General features: G+C 45.9%; 1 protein-coding gene across 1 annotated transcript in view; it reads left to right on the top strand.

Moving 5' to 3' along the window:
• Nucleotides 1–477: 477 nt before the first annotated feature.
• The window catches only part of LOC146592329 (disintegrin and metalloproteinase domain-containing protein 9-like), a 38,295-nt gene continuing 19,968 nt past the window's right edge, over nucleotides 478–18,804 (top strand). The window contains exons 1-11 of the mRNA XM_085311226.1: nucleotides 478–547; nucleotides 1,934–2,016; nucleotides 2,746–2,810; nucleotides 3,632–3,710; nucleotides 4,344–4,420; nucleotides 8,835–9,030; nucleotides 12,926–13,000; nucleotides 13,483–13,554; nucleotides 14,138–14,307; nucleotides 17,631–17,706; nucleotides 18,407–18,561. Coding sequence (XP_085167352.1) covers nucleotides 478–547; nucleotides 1,934–2,016; nucleotides 2,746–2,810; nucleotides 3,632–3,710; nucleotides 4,344–4,420; nucleotides 8,835–9,030; nucleotides 12,926–13,000; nucleotides 13,483–13,554; nucleotides 14,138–14,307; nucleotides 17,631–17,706; nucleotides 18,407–18,561 — 1,118 coding nt within the window. The remainder of the gene's footprint in view (nucleotides 548–1,933; nucleotides 2,017–2,745; nucleotides 2,811–3,631; nucleotides 3,711–4,343; nucleotides 4,421–8,834; nucleotides 9,031–12,925; nucleotides 13,001–13,482; nucleotides 13,555–14,137; nucleotides 14,308–17,630; nucleotides 17,707–18,406; nucleotides 18,562–18,804) is intronic.

Below are 18,804 nucleotides of genomic sequence, written 5' to 3'. Positions count from 1 at the left end.
GGAGGAGGAGGTGCCAGGATGGTGGGAGGTGGCAGACGAGCCCAGGCGGCAGTTGGAGCCTGGAGGGGCAGGAACGGAGGAGACCCCGTGGCAGTTGGGGTGGAGGAAGGGGCTGGAGGCAGCTTGGGGCTGGGGGAGGTGGGGCTGGGGGTGGCAACGGAAGGGCAGAGCACATGGCCATGGGAGATGGGGAGCGGGGCTGAGGGGCACTGGAGGTCTAAAGAGGGGCCAGAGGATGGCAGCAGGGTGGCTGCATCCTGGGGCGCCCCCGGCATGGGGCACGGGTTGGGACAGGGCTGAAGGTGAGGGACGAGGCCAGGACCGGGCGCAGGCAGCGAAGGGGCTGGGGCAGCTGGAGGTGGACCGGGGCAGCTGCCGAGGGTGGCGTGGAGCTGGGGGCAGCGGGTGCAGGGCCAGGGCGGCTGGGCTGAGGGCTGTGTCCCGGCAGGGCTGGCCAGGGCGGCGAGCAGCGCGGACATGGGGCCAGGGCTCTGCCCGCCCCGCCGGGGCACAAGGATCGCGGCACTGATCCTGCTCCTCTGCCCAGGTGAGGGGCAGCGACTGGGAGCCCGGGCTGGTGGCGGGGGGGAGGGGGCACAGGATGAGGAACGTGGAATGGAAGGTAGGGACATGGGCTTGGAGATGCGGGTGGAGGGATGTGGGTGGAAGGATGCAGGCTTGGGGATAYGGGTCAGGGACGTGGGCTGAGGGACATGGGGTGGGGGTGTGAGYTGGGGTATGTAAACTGGGAGATGTGGGCTGGAGCTCTTGGGCTGGAGACATGGCCTGAGGGACATGGGCTGGGGGACATCGGTAGGTGATGCAAGCAGGGGGAGATGGGATGAGAGATGTAAGACGGGGGACATGGGCTGGGGATACTGGTGGGGACTCAGGCTGGAGATACGGGTTTAGGGACATGGGCTGGGGGACATAGGCTGGGGACATTGATGAGGGACATGGGCTGGGAGACATAGGCTGGGGCCTTGGGGCTGGGGAMCATGGGTTTAGGGCCAGGGGCCAGGGCACACTGGTGGGGAATGCAGGATGGGGGACACGGGCTGGGGGCAAGCACAGGGGAACAAGGTCAGAGGGACGTGGGCTGGGAATGTGAGCTAAGGACACAGGCTGGGGGTGCAGACGAGGGGACATGAGCTTGGGGACATCGGTGGGGGGGATGCAGGCTGAGGGGCATGAGCTGGGACATGGGCTGGGAGGACTTTGGGGGGGGTGCAGGCTGGGGACACCAGCTGGGAAATGTGAGCTTGGGGACGTTGCTGGGGGACACTGGCAGAGGCATGGGTAGGAAAACATGGGCTGGGGACACGGGCAGGGACGTGGGCTCCAGCCCAGCTGGTGGGGGGGGACAGGCTGGGGGGGTGTCTGGGCCGGGCACGTGGCTCATGGGACAGCCTCCTCCTTCCTAGGCCAGCTCGTTGGCTCTCACAAAACGCGGTTAATTAAATCTCGACGTTCTATTTCCTGTGATCCCATATCAGGTTTGATTCTGGGTTTTTGCTTGAGATCAAAGCGAGCTCATCATCATCTTGTAATTACAGAAATCGTCTCATCTTCTCCCTTTGAAAAACGCTCGCTGGAATTTCTTGCACCCGAAGCTTCATTAGAAATCAGTATTAACAGTGAAAAGAGCTCTTCAACCAGCTCTCTTACACCTCAAATTTAAGATAGATGGACTTGCAAAATTAAATAAAAAAAAAAAAAAAAAAAAAAAAAAAAAAAAAAAAAAGCTTTCTATTTAAAATCCTCCTTCTGCATTGCAGGAACGGGAAATACTTCATTATCTGGTGTGAAAAACGCTGCTTTTCCCCTAAAATACGGAACAAAATCATTTCCTGATGGCTCAGCTGATGGGAGACTACCGCAGCTCGGTCATACTCCAATATCTGTATCAACATCAGCAGTTTATTTCTTCCAGGTTTTCTCGAAACGTCAAGAATCCTCTACTCCGAAGTAACGGTGCCGAGGAAGCTGGAGCCAAGGGACGGGGCACTCGCAAAGGTCATTTGCTTTTCAGAAAATTGCTGCTGGTCCCAGCCAGGGCCTGGCTGGGGAGGTGGAAGCGTTTGTCACTTCAGGCTTACTGCTTTTGACTTGCCAAACACTTTTAAAAGAGCTTTTTAATTCTTTTTTTCCCCTTTTAATGCTATCTCAACAATGCTAAATGCTACAAAGGGGATTCTTAGAAAGAAACAGGCTCTGGAGAAGAAGCCTTTGGCAAAGGGTAAAACGGGAACGTGCTCTGAGCAATCAATGCGGCGTTGCATGAGATAAAAGGGATTGGGGCAGAGTTTTGGAGCCTTTCTCTGCTGACAGAGGGCTTTTAATATTTTTTTGGAAAAAATTTCTGCCCTGGTAGTCCAGATATCGAGCCCTCTTCGGCCTAGAGCTGATTTTACTTAGGAACAGACTGAAACGGCAGAATTAAAGTGGTTTTTCTGAGGAAGGGGGCTGCGCTCTCCGACACTCCCGAAGTCACTTTCCTTGAGATGGGAGGCTGCAAAACCAGGGAYGTGAGGCCAGAACGTGTCCACCCGTCCCTGGCAGTCGCCGTTAGCGGGGAACGAAGGAAGGGCACTGCACAGGCTCAGCAAGCAAGGGAACCTCTTGAGAAGAYGCTCCCTTGGGGACACGCTTGAGGAGAGGTGCTAAATGGCCTTCATGAGGGAAGGCTGGAACAGCTGAGTTTAATCTTGGAAACATTAATGTACTGTGTCTCAAACGGTTTAGGAGGACGTGTCGTATTTAATAACAGCAGAAGGGAACCACCATATCATCCACCTCGTGCGAGCAAAGTAAGTGTCTGCTGCTTCCCGAGCTTTTCTTCCTCTCCGACTCTCCGCTCCTGCAGCCACCCCMTGGGCCCCTGTGTGAGGTCTCTGGTCCCACCTGCTGCTCAAAGCAGGGTCAGACCAGGTGCTTTATCCAGGCAGGTGCCTTTCACATCTTCTCCGGGGTGCACCACGTTCCTGGTGTGCCGCAAGCACCCACGTGCGGCACTGTGGCTGTGGCCACCCCATGTGAGCCCTCTCCCAGCTCGGCAGCTCCTAGTGGGACCCARCCAGCCCACGGGATCCCAGGGAAGACCTGGTGTCCTGAGGAAGCACCTGGGGCTGTCCACCATCTTTCCTGAGGACCTCGAAGCYCAGCTTTGGACCAGTCAGAACTTTTATCATAAAACTGGTATTCTAGGAACATTTGCTGTGCGGGTTGACGGGGCTTCGCTCCACCTCTAGGGCTTAAAATGCTGCCACATGCATGAGGAGCAGATCTGATGCACACGCCCAATGATCGTGGCCATTCCTATGTCTGCACAAACAGCGTTTTGAAAGTACATAAATGCATATTTCTTAAGCAATCCCCTTTTTGTCCATCTGTCACGGCCTCGCCATAGTCCAAAGCCAGGGATCTGGCTCCATCTGTCACTGCGCAGCTTCAGTCGCTCCTGCTGCCAGGATTTCTCCTACCCAGATTCTAGCACCAGTCTGGGACTTGTGGACAACAAGTGAATTACCAGGCGTCTCTTGCAGCCTGCAGGAGAAAAACGGAACAGCTGCGCTTAAGGGGGAGAACTTGGTATGTCTAATTTTAAGGATTTTTCTGTTTTGATTTTCAGAAACTTGATAGCCAAGGATCTCCCTGTTTTTATGTACAGTCAAGAGGGAGACTTGATAACTGAATATCCGTACATCCAGGTAAGTCTAGATGTATGTCAAAGACACAACATTGAGTAGAGCTAAATTATCATCCTTCTTTTAGGGTCATCTGATTATACCAATGAATCTAAGCAAGAAATAGCTTTCTGTTTTTCAGGCAATTTTCTAAAAATTCACCATTTTTACATTTTTTTAAAAAAAGAAGGAAATTGCATAAAGATCTAGGAAAAAAACAATTTCAGATTGATCAGAACAACACTTGATTTCAAACTTCTAAAGTTTCTTAAATAAACATAATTTTATGTCATCAAAAAAAAAAAAAAAGAAATACCAAATAGGTATTTCTATATAACTATATTTCTATATMACTAGAAATACCAAAAAGGACTATTTCATCATTATCAAAATGCTTTATTTTCTATTACTAAAGAAGGCAGTATTGACCCTCAAAGTATTTTTGCTCATGCACATGAAATACCCTTCTCAAATGGATCAAGGATTTTGCTTGTGKTTTTTTCACATGCCCCTTCATTGATGCAGTTTTTTTCTTTTTAATCCGCGCACGGGAGCTTTTTGCACGGCAGCGGGTGCTGGAGCAGCTGCCCAGCCCAGCAACGAGCTGGGGATRCAGGTGCTGCTAGCGGAGGAGTAACGGGTGTCTGCACCTTGCAGGAGGACTGCTACTACGAGGGGTTCGTGGAAGACTCCCCAGGATCCCTCGTCTCCCTCAGCACGTGCTTTGGCATCAGGTAACTAAAACACAAATTGTCAGGCACAGGTGAAAAAAAATACATTACAGCTCTTACAGTATTATAGATTTAAAATGCAGCCACTTCACAGAAAAGTAGATTTTAATAAAATCCTTGCCCCACAAACAAGCTTTGTATTCTTAGAGTGCAAGCAGGCAGAAGTTTTACATGCTGAAGATTTGCTTTACAAAGCAGCCAACTAAATAAGCACCGCTCGGCTGCTTTGCTTTGAGGAACTTTCCTCTTTGCGAGAGCTCTGAGTCCCTGAATATATTTATTTCTGACACAGCAAGCTCCAAATGTGCAACAGAAAATGGTGCGTGTAGGGGCGTGACTGTCTCTTGTAAATCAGAGCTCCCAGGGCCACAGCATTAAACCAGCGGTCGCCCCTGAATATTGTGGCCATTTCTCTCGTGGTCTTTCCTATAGAGCTCATTTACTTTATAGTAATAGTCAAGCAAAAAGAAATACCAGTGTAGCCTTTCCCATGAAGATTAAGAGAACTTTAAGATGAACCATCCCCAGCTGAGCAGTCTAACTGAACTGAGTAATGTAAGTATCGTACTTACATTATCCCACTACAACATTATCGATCTAAAGCTGTTAATTCTTCTCCAAAAATATCCACCTTAGGGACCTCTCTAAAAGCTCATGGAAAGGATGGATTTTTGCAAAGTGCATCAAAGAACAAATAAACAATGTAAAATACTTCTCGCAATTATGGGCTGTCCCTAGTGAACGCCCACTATAAACCCGCTCCTCTGGAAGCCAAGCTTTTACTGCTTCCTCACATACGCAGTGTATTTGCAGTCAGCATCTCCAGGAGACCATCCCAAGCTACTAAGTGTCTAGATCAAAATCTAGCCCTTGTGCTTCAGGCACGTTTCTCCATGCACAGTCTCACTATCCCTGAACTCATGAGCAACAACTGGGAAATGCCTGGTCTTTGACTCCTCCTTTGCTTTTTTCCTTACCTGTCTGCCCCTCATTCACTCAACATCATCCAAGAGAGATAGATGCTTTGGGTTATACTCCACACTCAGTCCTGGCCCTGTTTAAAATAGRGTTCAGTTGGTATAGGAAAAAAATATACAAATCCTGATTCTTCCACACTTCTCCCARCTGTGGAGCCGCTTCACGGCCAGGACACCTCAGCAAGATCAACTGCCTTTTCGGGCACCCACAGCTCGGACCTAGACTTGCAGGACCACCGGATAATTCAGGTTGGAAGCGACCTTGGGAAGTCTCTAGTCTTACCTCCAGCTCAAAGCTGGGCAGCTGTGGGGCTACACCAGGTTACCCACGACTTTATCCAGTCAGGTCTTGAAAACCTCCAAGGACAGAGATGCTTGGGTTTCTGGGCCCTATTGTGCTGCTTAACTGTCATCATTGGGAAAAAGTTATCCACCCTACCAAAAGACATGCAGTTCCTGCTGGAAGACCTTTCTTCTGAAGGCAAGAACTTACTCTCTTCATATACAGATGAAGTGACCCAGTGGTTACCCAAGCCACATGAAAACCTCTAGGGAACCTCCAACAAATTCTAGACTCATTTTATCAGCTAGTAACGTTMCAGTCATGGCCGCATGGGATCTGAGTTCTTTGCGTCATGGTGGCAAGATGCTTTTAAAAATACACTAGAGAGCTGCGCTCCATATCTGTTTGTTCAGTCCACCACAAGATAGATAGCATCTTTCTAGGCTCAGGAAGCACTGTAGGTTCTTGGTTCGAGCACTAAGGAGCTTTASAAAAGTATTGGTCTTGCTGTATATGTGAGATACTAACATATAAAGGTTTTTCTTTGTCTCAAGGACTAGATAATAAAGGAATGACAACCTTGATCAAAGCCACCTTAGAATTTTTAGCTTCTTAAACCTGATTCTTACTCAATGCCTAAGGAACATGAGGAGCCATTAGACTCCTTAGCTGTCATGGCATTTCCTCTGCAGGAAGAGATTTCACCATGAACATAGAGTTTCACCATTCAGCATCATTCAAAACCATCCTGGGATAATGGCAGYCTGCATCTTTACTAATCTTGTGCCAGACTCCATACCAAATGCATTCAGAGCTGGCGTTAGCCCACTTTCGGGGTGTTCAGATGATGCAGACACCAGTGCTGGTCCCAAATTGTGCCTGTAGGTCCTCCTGCCTGTGRGCAACATTTGCTGAGAGATTCACAACAATATTTTGACAGCAGTTTCCAAGACTGGGATTACACAGAGATCAGTATCGTTGCCTTGGACATCAAACAGAAATGCCCACAGTTCTGCTCCAGAATACGACCCTCCACAGTAATTCTCAGCTGCATTCCCAATTCTTTGTGGATTTTCTCCAATTCTGCTCCTGYTCAGGTAGTACAAAAGAGCAGGCAGACCAAAGTACCAGCCTGATCCAGGCAGTTTGGGTTTCAGCACCCAAACTCAGTTCCATGATCAAAAGCCCTTCTGCCATTAAAGGATCTTCTGTCAACACTGGTGGAGACAGCTTCGCACTTACATCTTGGCTCTCCTCACAGCCTGGATATTCTCAGGGTGAGAGAAAGGTCATTTTCTCCAATTTGAGATCTTTTTGATAAATGCCACCAACCATGTACTAAGAAAACCGACTTTGTGAAGTCCTCTAGGTTTCTAGCTCAGTGTTTGGTGAGGCCACACTTTCCTATTTTGACATATTAGACAGTAATACCAGAAATTTTAGAACTAAATAATTTGAACTCTGGCAGAATTAAGACCTWTTTAGCCTCTCTGATGAGATCAAGGCATAGGACTAAGATCTGGGTAGACCCACCTGCACCTTCATCTTGAAACAAGCCCCTCAAAGGTCTTTGAATTGCTTACATGAGATTTTTGAGGATGCAGACTAAAATGAGGCAACTTTCTAAGTAGGGGAAGCTCAGAACCTCATAAAATCAAATAAAAWTTAAATCTATGGAARCCARTCTTCATCTGCCTACCTTTAACAGRGGTCTTTCCTCCAGGCATGCTTGGTCCAGCAATCTCTAAAGACTTCTTGGGCTGCTGCAGGCTTCGTCCTAGGGAAAATCGTGCTTTCCATTCAGACATCTGCTCCCTGCTTCCAGAGGTCTACCTGTCTAGCCATAAYCTTAACAGAACATAATATACATTAACTGTCCATCACAGCTCCTACTTTATCCCTTCATTCCCAGTTTGAGGTATTGTCTCTTCTTTTTTAACCCTACTRCTACAGGGCTTTTTAARGAATTAATTATTCCTTCTCTCAGTCCCTCATGGGATCTCACATGCAGATTGCTCTCGGTAAAGATTGCCTTTTGTGCCAGTGTGACACGTTCCTATAGTTATTAATGGACAAAACCTATTTAGTCACAGTGTCTTCCTGGAGATAAACAGATCTTACTTATCTTTCAAGATAAGTAGCCCATTCAGAGTTTTTACTGCCTTCTCAGTTTTGTTTAATACATGAAATTCATCTGTAGCTTCTTTACTTTTTCCCAAAGTCGCATGATTGCTCTTTCATGCCATCTTATGTATCCTAAACACTGGACATGGTGTTTTTTTCCATAGGAACTCTTTTCAATGAGTTCCTTTTCAGTTCCCACTGGATCCCTGACTGTACAAGTAGCATTATGAGAGAGCTAAAAGGAATATTTCCTTATCTTCCTCTCTAAAATATAAAATAACAGGCTTGTCCAAAGCCTCAGAAGTGTCTCCCGCATTTCCACCTGCTGGTGATATCCATGTGGCTGCTCCAGCATCTCCAGCAGCACTTGCTCCAGCACCTGCTYCTGCTGCCATGCCCCAGCCCACCGATGCCAGTGGGAGGGTGGACTTTTAATCTCTCTTTCTTTAAGGATTTTGAGCCTCTTCTCCTTGTCATTGGTTTGCTGGGCAGTGCCTCAAATCAGCCATGATATGCAAACACATGTTGGGTGAAGAGGATGAGTTGCTTGCTCACCGCTGTCTTTCTAGGGAGCTTTTGCTTGCTTGAGTGCTCTCAGTGCACCATCCTATCCCTCCTCTCAGGTCCCCATCGCACTGGGAATCCCAGGCTGGAGAGGATGGGGCATTCCTCACCCTTTTATTGTTACACAAGGTGTGCACAGGGAGGGAAGGGCCTTGGACGTACTCCTATGTGTGCRTAGGGCAGCAAATTCTCTGGTTAACAACGTTCACAAATGGGGGACCAAAGCACGATACCACAATGTAGCTGAAAAATACAGACAGGTAAGTAACTTGTCCTTCTTACCATCACGCTGTCCTCTGTCATATTTGATAGAAGAAAAGTTTGATGAAACTGCTGGTGGTGCCTCATTTGTTTAGACTCTCTTTTAAGGGTTCATACACCTTGTTTCYTTCTATATTTATAAAGTAATTTGGAAAGCCATTTAGTTTCATCAAATCGTTTAATTGTTTTTCTGTTTGAAAATTCACAGTGGAGTTTTGGAAATTGGAGACYTGAGGTATGAAATCGAACCCGTTGAAAACTCCTCTACATTTCAACATCTTATTTATCGGAAGGCACTGGAAAGTGACCCACCTCATCTGTGCCAAGTGCCAGAAAAGAATGAAGACCAACTGCCTGAAGAGGAAGACCTTTCAAATGGGAGTCGTAAAATATTTTTTATTGAAGTAAGAATTCCTGCTARAGCAGTATTGCATATTAGTGCATATTATGAGAACGATCCAACTGTTTTGGAAATTCCTGTCATATTCAGAGGAATGTTATAGGGTTTCAAGCTATGATGTATTGGCAGGTCTGAAAGCTAACAGGATTTCTGTGTGGTTATCAGGAGCAAAGCACTGTCTCATCCTAAGGAAACCATACTTTGAGCTATGCCTAAGCTTAATAGTGAGAACAAAAGACACRTTTCTGTTTCTCTGGGATGTTTCCTTCCAAACTTAGAGTAGGTCAGCACTTCAAAACTCATCTGTCACCAGCTTACATCAGTCCTGGAAGAGACCTGGGAGCCGAAAGGCAATGCACCTCTTCCGCTTACTCACTGTTCACATTGCTTTAGTGGTGCGAAGAGCTTTCTGGGCTGAGAGGTGTGATTGCAGGTGCAATGACTGCAGAGTAAATAAAAGCCACATTCAAATGGCTTATTAATGATTAACTGGTAAACTAGGCATGAATCACCTGAGGAACCTTAATCCTCTGAGGACTTGTGAAAGTGTTAAATAATACTTCATCAGGGACTGGTCGAGTGAAGTTCRTCCTGCCTTGGGTTTGAGTCTCCCTTGAGATCCCTTCCTGCACAGTTAATCTCAGAAAACATGGAAAAAATATCCAATTTTAAAAAGTCCTGGCTGAAATGAAAGTGGTAGTAGCAATCAAGATTTTTTTTTTTAATTAGCAATAAAGAGTGGAGTTGACACCTCTGCCAGTTTATATGGAAACAGGAGATAGAGGCAGTTAAAGGTTTCARTTAAAATTTTAAATGATTAATTATTTTTAGACAGTAAGGATGTGTTACTAGTTTTTCTGTGATCAGAAGCTACACAAGGAGCAATCTAAATCGATTATTGACATTCCCCTTACAGACRGAAAATCTATTGACAATCTATTATTTTACTGCATGACTCCAGAATGGAAAATGCAGGCTTTATCCTGGGATCAGGGGTCTGAATCTAGGACTCTTCTCTCTAGAGTTTCTTCTTCCAGGGCTGCATAGTCAAAGAGGTGGGGAAGGACGAAGCTTGGTATGTGGGCTACGCTCCTGGGAAGTGGGTGCTATTGACCTCTCAGACTGACAACAGTCTTGATCTCCGTCCTGCAGGATCATAGGGTGATTCAGGTTGGAAGGGATTTTGGGAGGACTCAGGTCCAATCTCCTGCTCCAAGCAGGGTCAGCTATGAAGTCAAACCACGTTGTGCAGGGCTTTTCCAGACTGATCTTGAAAAGGTCCAAGGATACAGACAGCACAGCCTCTCTGGGAAACCTTTTCCAACGCTTGAATTTTCTCTGTTAGTGCATCAGTAACTGTGAAAATGTGCAACAAGCATCACCATCTCACCACGAGGAGGCTGCTCCAGCAGAAGAGGTCTATAGACAATATCTGCTGCTTTGATTGTGTCTGTTACAATAAACAAAAGAGGGCCAAGGGGTTGACTCCAGGGCTTAGCTCACATCCAGCCTGCTCTGGTTGATCCCTTCCGCAACAGACTTGTCCTGGAGAGATCTAGTTGAAACAGTGCAAAATGGAGACAAGGAGCAAGTGAGCAGGGAGTAGAGGAGAAGCTGAGTACCCCAAACTATTCCCTGGCCATCTTATTTAGCAGTACAGCTGGTGAGTGCTCTAGTTACTGGGCTAACACACTAGACATGGGATTACTGGCTGCTTCTCATGAACGTGTCACTGCCTGGCACCTCTCTGCTGAGCTGTAAACTGTCCCATGAATACCTGTATCTTTGCAAATTACCAAAATTCCCTTCATTGCCAATGGAGACAAATAGGTGCTTTGAGGATGTGAGAAACCTTTTCTGGAGAAACCTCCRAAATGTTTGAATAGTTCTGTTTGCACTGTGAAAGTGCCTCTGCCCTTCTCTTCACTCCAAAGGGGCCCTAAGGTGCAGCTCCCCGTASCCACACATGGGTGCCCTGTCTCTCAGCGGTGTTTCTGCCAATGTCCCGTGAGCACCGAGGAAGGGAGGCTACCTCACCTGCCTTACTGATGCTGCTCTGGCTCCTGCTCCTTCTTTKTTTGCCTTTCTTTTCCCTCACGGAACAGCAGAATAATTTTGAGTTTCATCCCGCCTTTCATCGCACGTCTCTGATGGAGCTGTCTGCAAATCTACCAGCACTCTCTCTTAGCCTCAGGCTCCTGGGATAGAGGTGATGTTGAACAGTTCCCAGCCCACACCTGACCCTCATGGGACTTCAGTTAACGCATCTTTACCTCCTGGAGCAACAAGTGCTCTAGCTCACTTCCCRATGTTGTTAGTATACACCTTATTGCAAGCAAACCTGAACTACACTGCCATGGTTTGCTTAAACTGGGTGGAAAAAAGCGTTAATGATGTCAAATGCATGCATCTCTTGCTTGTCCTCTATTCAGAAACCATATTTCCATGTTATTGAAGGCAATTAATTTGTTCTGGCATCATTTGTTTGATATTGGCTATTACTGATGTTGCTTTCACAAGTGCGTTGGTTATAAATGTTTATCTGCTTTGATTTATGAATGCTTTTGAGAGCTTGGGAGGACTTTTGTCATTGCTGTTTCTGCTTTCAAAAGTGCTGAGATAAAGCATTATTTTCGTAACTGGAAGCATGGATTATTTATAGCAGCAGTCTGTCCTATGTCAGCATGTTGTAACTGCAGTCAGTGAAAGAAACAGTGATATTCAAAGATGCTGCCTTCTGATAATAATATGAAACAGTTAGAGGAAAGAATTACTTATCAGCTCCCGTGGTGAAAATATAGTTTTATAAATTACTATAATTTCATTGAATTTACTGAGAAGCTGCCAGAGAAAGAGAATAATTTATAATATTAATAAAGTAGTATTTGTTCAACTGAGAAGAGAGATGAGTCCCCTTGTTTAAAATGACTCTTAAGCAATATCATTTTTTTAGCAATGCGTACTTCTGCAACAGCCAAATGATAGAAAGTCGTATTTCTGTTCTGAGATGGGACATTGCAGCTACGGAGCAACCTTGTGCTGCAAAGAGCAGCATGATCCTCCAGATTACATGTTAACGCGTTAGGTGCTACCAGCCATTAATTCGCTGGATGTACAAAATGCACCAGCCAACAATCTTCACCCATTTCTTCACAGTTCAAGACTGAGAGTGTTGCACCTAGGATAGATTTTTTTTTTGAACTATGGAGCTGCCCATCYGCAAATGAATGTGCAAAGGACACCAACAAAATAGATACTAAATGCTTAYCTCCAAAGGTTACTGGAATCCAGGTTCAGTAAATGGCGCCTTTCTGGTTAAGTGGTTGGATCTACCAATGTGCATATTCCCATTAGCTGTATTACTGAGATGTCCTGGGTAAAATTAAACAACGCTAAGAGTTTTTGTAGAGGCTTTCACGTGGCTTGAACAATTTCAGGACAGTCCAGGACAACTCTGACTCAGCAATTATCTGTTTCTCTCTCTGACTGCTACTTCTTGAAGCAGGACAGAACATGTTGTTGACCCCACTCTACTCTCCCTCCCAATCTAATGATMAAAAAAAAAAAAGCAGTAGAAGTGGTGCAAAAATTTTGCAATTCACAGTGAGCTGGTATAACGTGAGTGATGCCAGTTATTACCCTTGATACCAACAGCTGACTTGTTACTGTATCCCACCTCTGAATATTTCAGGTTTCTCCCTGATCAGCCTTGGCACCGTTAATCCTTTTCATTCTCCAACATATAACTCCACTCTGTTCCTGTACTTTGTCATATAGGTATCAGGGAAATTCTGAATTTSCTTGAGTAATACCACGTGGTTTTTGATCTGCAATTTGGCATACACTTAAAAATTCCTGAACTTACCATAATAACTGTGGTGTGATTTGTTCACTTCCAGGAAGTTTCCAATCTTCACGAGTTGCAGGTGTCCACCAGATATTTAGAATTAGCTCTTGTAACAAACAAAGAGCTGGTAAGTGTCAGCAAGTTGTAACCACGGTACTTGGTTGTGAGTATATGGCTATAATGGAATTAGTCTCTCRTATTTAACCCTACTTGTGTGAATGTATTACACCAATGCCTGTTTTTAGAGAATAAGGGGGCTCATTTGTCACTGATTCTCAAAGACTAAGGAAATAAAAGCACTTCTTTGGGCAGCATGCTTCTTCACTGTGARGAGCAACTGCTTGTACTCAGCCCCCGTGTGCATAGATGAGCAAGATACTTCCAGGAGCTCGATCACGGCACAAAGCTTTCCTCCCCAAACCACTGCGGTTGGTCCACTGACCCGCAGCAGTGCAGAAACCCCACGGCACGGACATGCCTGATGTGGCTAAAAGGGATTTAGGCTGGGAAATAGCTGATACAGAAACAGAAGAGATGAGCAATCAGCGCTCACCATAAAACTGGATTTCTGAGTTCTGAGATTTTAATGTCTCTCTTCTCCCCTTTCAGTTTAAAGTTAATCACTACAACGAAACTCTGATGTTACATCTACTCATCTCCATAAACAACATCCTGAACACGGTGAGTTTAATGAGCCAATGGCTATGATTGCTGTTTTGCTCGATTTGTTGTCTGTCAAATGTGGTGCTCTGTCTGGGGAAGAGATGAATAATCTGTGTTTGACTAGAGCTATTCTGCAAGAAAACGGTACAAAACCCGCTCCAACCGCTGGAAAATTGTTTCAAGTGTGAGTGAAGCTACTTTTAAAATATTCTGAAATTATCCCTTTAAAATGCTTGATTGGGAATACACATTATTGTTACTAAATGCTTTCTGGTAGCTTGTTGGCTTTTCCCTTCATCCTCTCCTTGCTCTGAGACCTCAGAAACAGCAGTTTTCCTCTTCTGCTTTTTCTGCGCAGATATTCTGACTAAATGCTGCTGCATCAGCCAGGAACTCAGCCACGAGGCAGCTAAAATGAGCTACACAGAAAGCCCTAATAAAGAAATACAAGGCACTAAAATAAAGAATACGACCAGATGGTCCATCTCGAGCCAGGGCAAATTGTGGGAATTGCGGGAGAGGGCTTGGGGCCGGCAGCTTTCCGGTGGCGAGGGGTGTTTTTGGTCGCGAGCGCCCACCTCACGCGGCGACCTGCTTCCAGGTGTACCGGCCCMTGAAGCTGCAGATCGTGATTAGCGCGGTGGAGATGTGGAAGAACATGGACCACGTGACGATCGCCCGCGACCTGGCCCAGACGCTGCAATTTTTTACCATGTGGTGCCAGAGGGACCTCGTAGGCCGCATTAACTACGACCACATAGAGCTACTTCTGTAAGGCGCCTTCGACTTAAACTCTCAGCTCATGTACAGGTTGCGGAGAGAAAAGTAGGGAGACGTARTATTTCCATCCCTCTATTTTTCTGATTTTTACTAATTCTTTTTTTAAAAAAAATTACCTCGTTTTTTTAACCTTTTTTTTAACCTAAYTCTTTTTGTCCATACATTAATTAGTACGCATTTCTCATGCAAATTGATATAAGGGAGATTTTAAGTAGGTAGGCTATTASTCTATAGTCTATTACAAGAAGGATTTTAGTAGGGATTTTAGCTCACCATCTTTTATAAGAGGAATTTTAAGTAGGTAGTCTATTAGTCTATTTTTCCAGTCTTCCTTCTCTTTAAATCAAAATAACCAAATTCTTTGAAGYCACTCACTTTTCAGACATGCTAGCTACTCATTTATTAGATATCCTAATTCAGTGTTACATGATTTACAACTCACTATTTAAACTAAACCTTTTTCCTAAGGTGATGGAGTTAGATCTCAAACAACAATGACATTTAATCACCTATTTAATTTGCTCGCTTTTTAAGACCTAGCAATTTGATGCTGTTCTGCCATTCCTGTATCTTTCCTCTTGGGGAAAAGAAATCTTCCGCGTGCTAAACTACATACCTCAAGTTTACTGAATATTTTTGTTTCAAATTCAACATATCATATTGTCAAATCTTTTAAAAATAATTTTGAATAATTGCATTTTATCAGAATAACCTATTTCTAAGTTTGCTTGCACCTAAAATCACTGGGAAGGTATAATAAGCACWAAGTTTCCTTACCTGTTGTTCATTAACTTTTAGAAAGTTCTCTAAAACTAGTGTGTTTTAAATGTCTCTTTCATCAAGCAAAGACCAACCAACGTGATTGCTTCTCTAGATTTACTTATCCAAAAAGACCACTTTTCCCTCTTAAGTAGTCATATGAGAGGTTATAGGTGTTCTCCATAGCAGGAATCTTTCCAGGACGATTGCAGCACATTGATGGACTGAATTTCCATCAATTCTAATTTCTCCTTCCTGACGAGGGTCAGAGCGCCGGGCTCCTTCCTCACCATCGGCTGCCGCACAGTGAGCAGTGGGGAATGCCGGTACATGCTGGACAGACATTGCTTTGCTGAGATGAGATCCCTTAAGCTGTGCTCCCTCCCGGTTCAAGCAGCCATGGGAGGAGCCTGGCGCATGCGCTGCGTTTCGGGAGATGCTGTGCTAAAGCACTCAGGCTGTGCTAAAAAAACAACAGCAAACCTCTCATCTTCTTAAAGGGAGACCAAAAAAATGAAATAATTTCAGAGCTGACCCCCCTCCTCCACTCAGAAGAGCGCACTAGGTGTCTCCCATCTCGCTGCAGCCCAGCACAGCACCTTTTCTCCATCTGCCTCCCCTTTCCTGCGGCCAGCAGCCCTCACCCWCAGGTGCTACATGGCTCCTGCCCGTTGCTGGGGCTCCTGGAGCAGCTGTGCAGGGCCAGCCTGTCACCGCATCACCCAGCGGAAGGGGTTCAGACCACACTGAGCACGACTACATGATGGGGTGGCAGACAGCCACTACTCATCAAATTCATATGGCAACGAGTTTATAAACCACGGCTTCYTCCTAATATCCCCAGCAGCATTCTGCACAGCTAGTACTTGCACACTTGATGCACAAGATACCAGCTGGCTGCACCGCTGGGAGCTTGGGGGGCTCCCACAGGAGAAACAGATGATGTTGGGCACATCGGGACTAGGGGTTCTCAGTGCTGCCAGTTAATGTCTACACCAGCGGCAGCTTCACTGCTCCTCTTGGGCAGCTCCTGCCCGAGCCTGCAGGGCCAAGTCACAGGGCAGCTGGGCTAACTCCCATAGGGATAAGCCTTCATAGGTGGGGGTTGGGATTTAATATCTGAGAGGCAGGGAGTACTGTGAATGTTTCCTGTTCAACTTCTTCATCAGTGACCTGGATGAGGGGACAGAGTGCCTCCTCAGCAGGTTTGCCAATGATACCAAGCTGGGAGGAGTGGCTGACACACCTGAGGGCTGTGCTGCCCTTCAGAGAGACCTGGACAGGCTGGAGAGCTGGGTGGAGAGGAACCTCCTGAGGTTCAACAAGGGCAAGTGCAGGGTCCTGCACCTAGGGAGAAATAACCCCACGCACCAGTACAAACTGGGGGCTGACCTTGTGGTGAGCAGCTCTGCAGAGAAGGACCTGGGAGTGCTGGTGGATGACAGGTTGACCATGAGGCAGCAACATGCCCTTGTGGCCAGGAAGGCCAATGGTCTCCTGGGGTGCATTGGGAAGAGTGTTGCCAGCAGGTGGAGGGAGGTGATCCTGCCCCTCTCCTCAGCCCTGGGGAGGCCTCATCTCGAGTAGTGTGCCCAGTTCTGGGCTCCCCAGGACAAGAGAGACATGGAGCTACTAGAGAGAGTCCAGCGCAGGGCTACGAAGATGCTCAGAGGGCTGCAGCACCTGCCCTGTGAGGAAAGGCTGCGAGAGCTGGGCCTGTTCAGCCTGGGGAAGAGAAGACTGAGGGGGGATCTGATCAATGTGTACAAGTACCTGAAGGGAGGGTGTGAAGGGGACAGGGACAAACTCTTTTCAGTTGTCCCGTGTGACAGGACAAGAGGCAATGGGCAGAAATTGAAGCACAGGAAGTTCTGCTTGAAGGTGAGGGGGAATTTCTTCCCTGTGAGAGTGACGGAGCACTGGACCAGGTTGCCCAGAGAGGTGGTGGAGTCTCCTTCTGTGGAGATCTTCAAGACCCGCCTGGATGCAACCCTGTCTAMCATGCTGTAGATGACCCTGCTGAGCAGGGGGGTTGGACTGTATGATCTCCAGGGTTCTCTTTCAACCTCAACCATTCTGTGAATACTGCATTTGGGTGGGATCTGCACATTGTGCTGTGGATGTAACTCCCAGCCAGGCAGCCCAGACCTGCTGTCAGTATTCTCTGCGTGTGCCTTCATATATGAAATCTGTGTAGGAAAGCATAATTCTTTCCCAGTTGAGTAAGCAGCCCTCTGTTCTGAGTGAACAAAAACCAGATTCTTAAAGTAATTTAGCAAAATTTACACAGCAACATTTACAGATGCGTACATATAACATATGGATCTGCTTTTAGCCTTTGCATGAAAGGGAAATCTTGATTAGAGGCATCAGTGATTAGTCCCAAGAGGTCAGTTTGGAGCTGAAGGGAGTCCATATTGAAGGATTTTACTTTAAGAAAGGTGTTCCTCATTACCTGAAACTATTTTTTCCAACACTAATTTAGGTAATGCATCCTATTATTGAGACAATGTTGGTTTTGTATTTCTTTAACACTCAAAACTTTTCCGCTACAGTGGGCAGCACTACAAAGAGCTGGGATTTGCCTGGAAAGGGACTATGTGCCAGCTGAACTCAATGGGTGTTGTCTCGGTAAGGAGAGACTTTGACCACTTCTACTGCCTCAACATGAAGAGATAATCTCACCATTAAGTTTAAAAGATTTTGGCCATAATGTTGCCCCAATGACTCGATATTCCCGTAGCATATTTATAACTTGCTATCATAGCAAGGCAAGAGGTTGGCCACTTTAGATGCTACCACATTACCTTGATCTTGGGAGGCTGAGTTCTTAGCTGACACACATTTTCAGGTTTCAGTTTCCTAGGTAAGTAAACTAACTCCCTGACTACTTTGCAAAGACAGATGGCACTAGCTATACTTTTGAATAAAAGTGCCTCTGATTGACCGATCACTTTCCCTTGAAGTGCTGAGAATGATCTGACTATATCAAATCTTCATAGTAAAGCTTGGGAGTTAATTCCATACCTCCTGGGGGCAGACTTTTACTGATTAATAGTCACAGCATGTAAATTGGGTGTCTAAAGGAGGTTATGTTGATTTTGGTTTTGTCTTAAAGATCATGAGATAGAAAAAGAATAATTCTCTAATGCTTCCCAGCAACTATTCTCTTTAAGGGTTCCCTAATTGGTGGTTTGCAAGTGAAAGTTCCTAGTTAGCACAAATTTCACAATTACTGAGCAAAACACTAAAAGCTGGATCTGAAGTTGTCTGCATCAATATACACCTTCTCCAGAAAACATGTACCTGTGTTTTTTCTTCCCACATGCAGTTCCYTGGCCATAATACTATCAGTAATGTGATTACACTCGCTCATGAGATGGGCCACAGTTTAGGTTTCAATCATGATGACAGTAAACAATTTCACGACAAACCCTGTTACTGCAACTGCACTCATAAAGGATGCATCATGCGAACATCACCAGGGTAAGTGCAGCTTGCTTTTCACTACATCACTTTGGATGAGATTCAGCTCACTGCTGTCAGTCATCTATTTCTGAGCCAGCYGCTCTACACTCCCCGTGTGTCTGTACGTGGTTTTATCCTGATTTTGAAAACTTGGGCCCTTTTCTTTATAAGAGACTAATTAAACCTCCATGAAAATGTAATTTACTTGAGAACTGGAAGTCTCCTACCAAACTTGTGTTTGCTCTCAACTGAAGTAGCCAT

This window comes from Rhea americana, unplaced genomic scaffold (genome assembly GCF_003343005.1).
Source record: "Rhea americana isolate MKP2758 unplaced genomic scaffold, rheAme1 scaffold_335, whole genome shotgun sequence".
Taxonomy (NCBI): domain Eukaryota; kingdom Metazoa; phylum Chordata; class Aves; order Rheiformes; family Rheidae; genus Rhea; species Rhea americana.
This window is presented reverse-complemented; position numbering and strand designations above follow the sequence as displayed.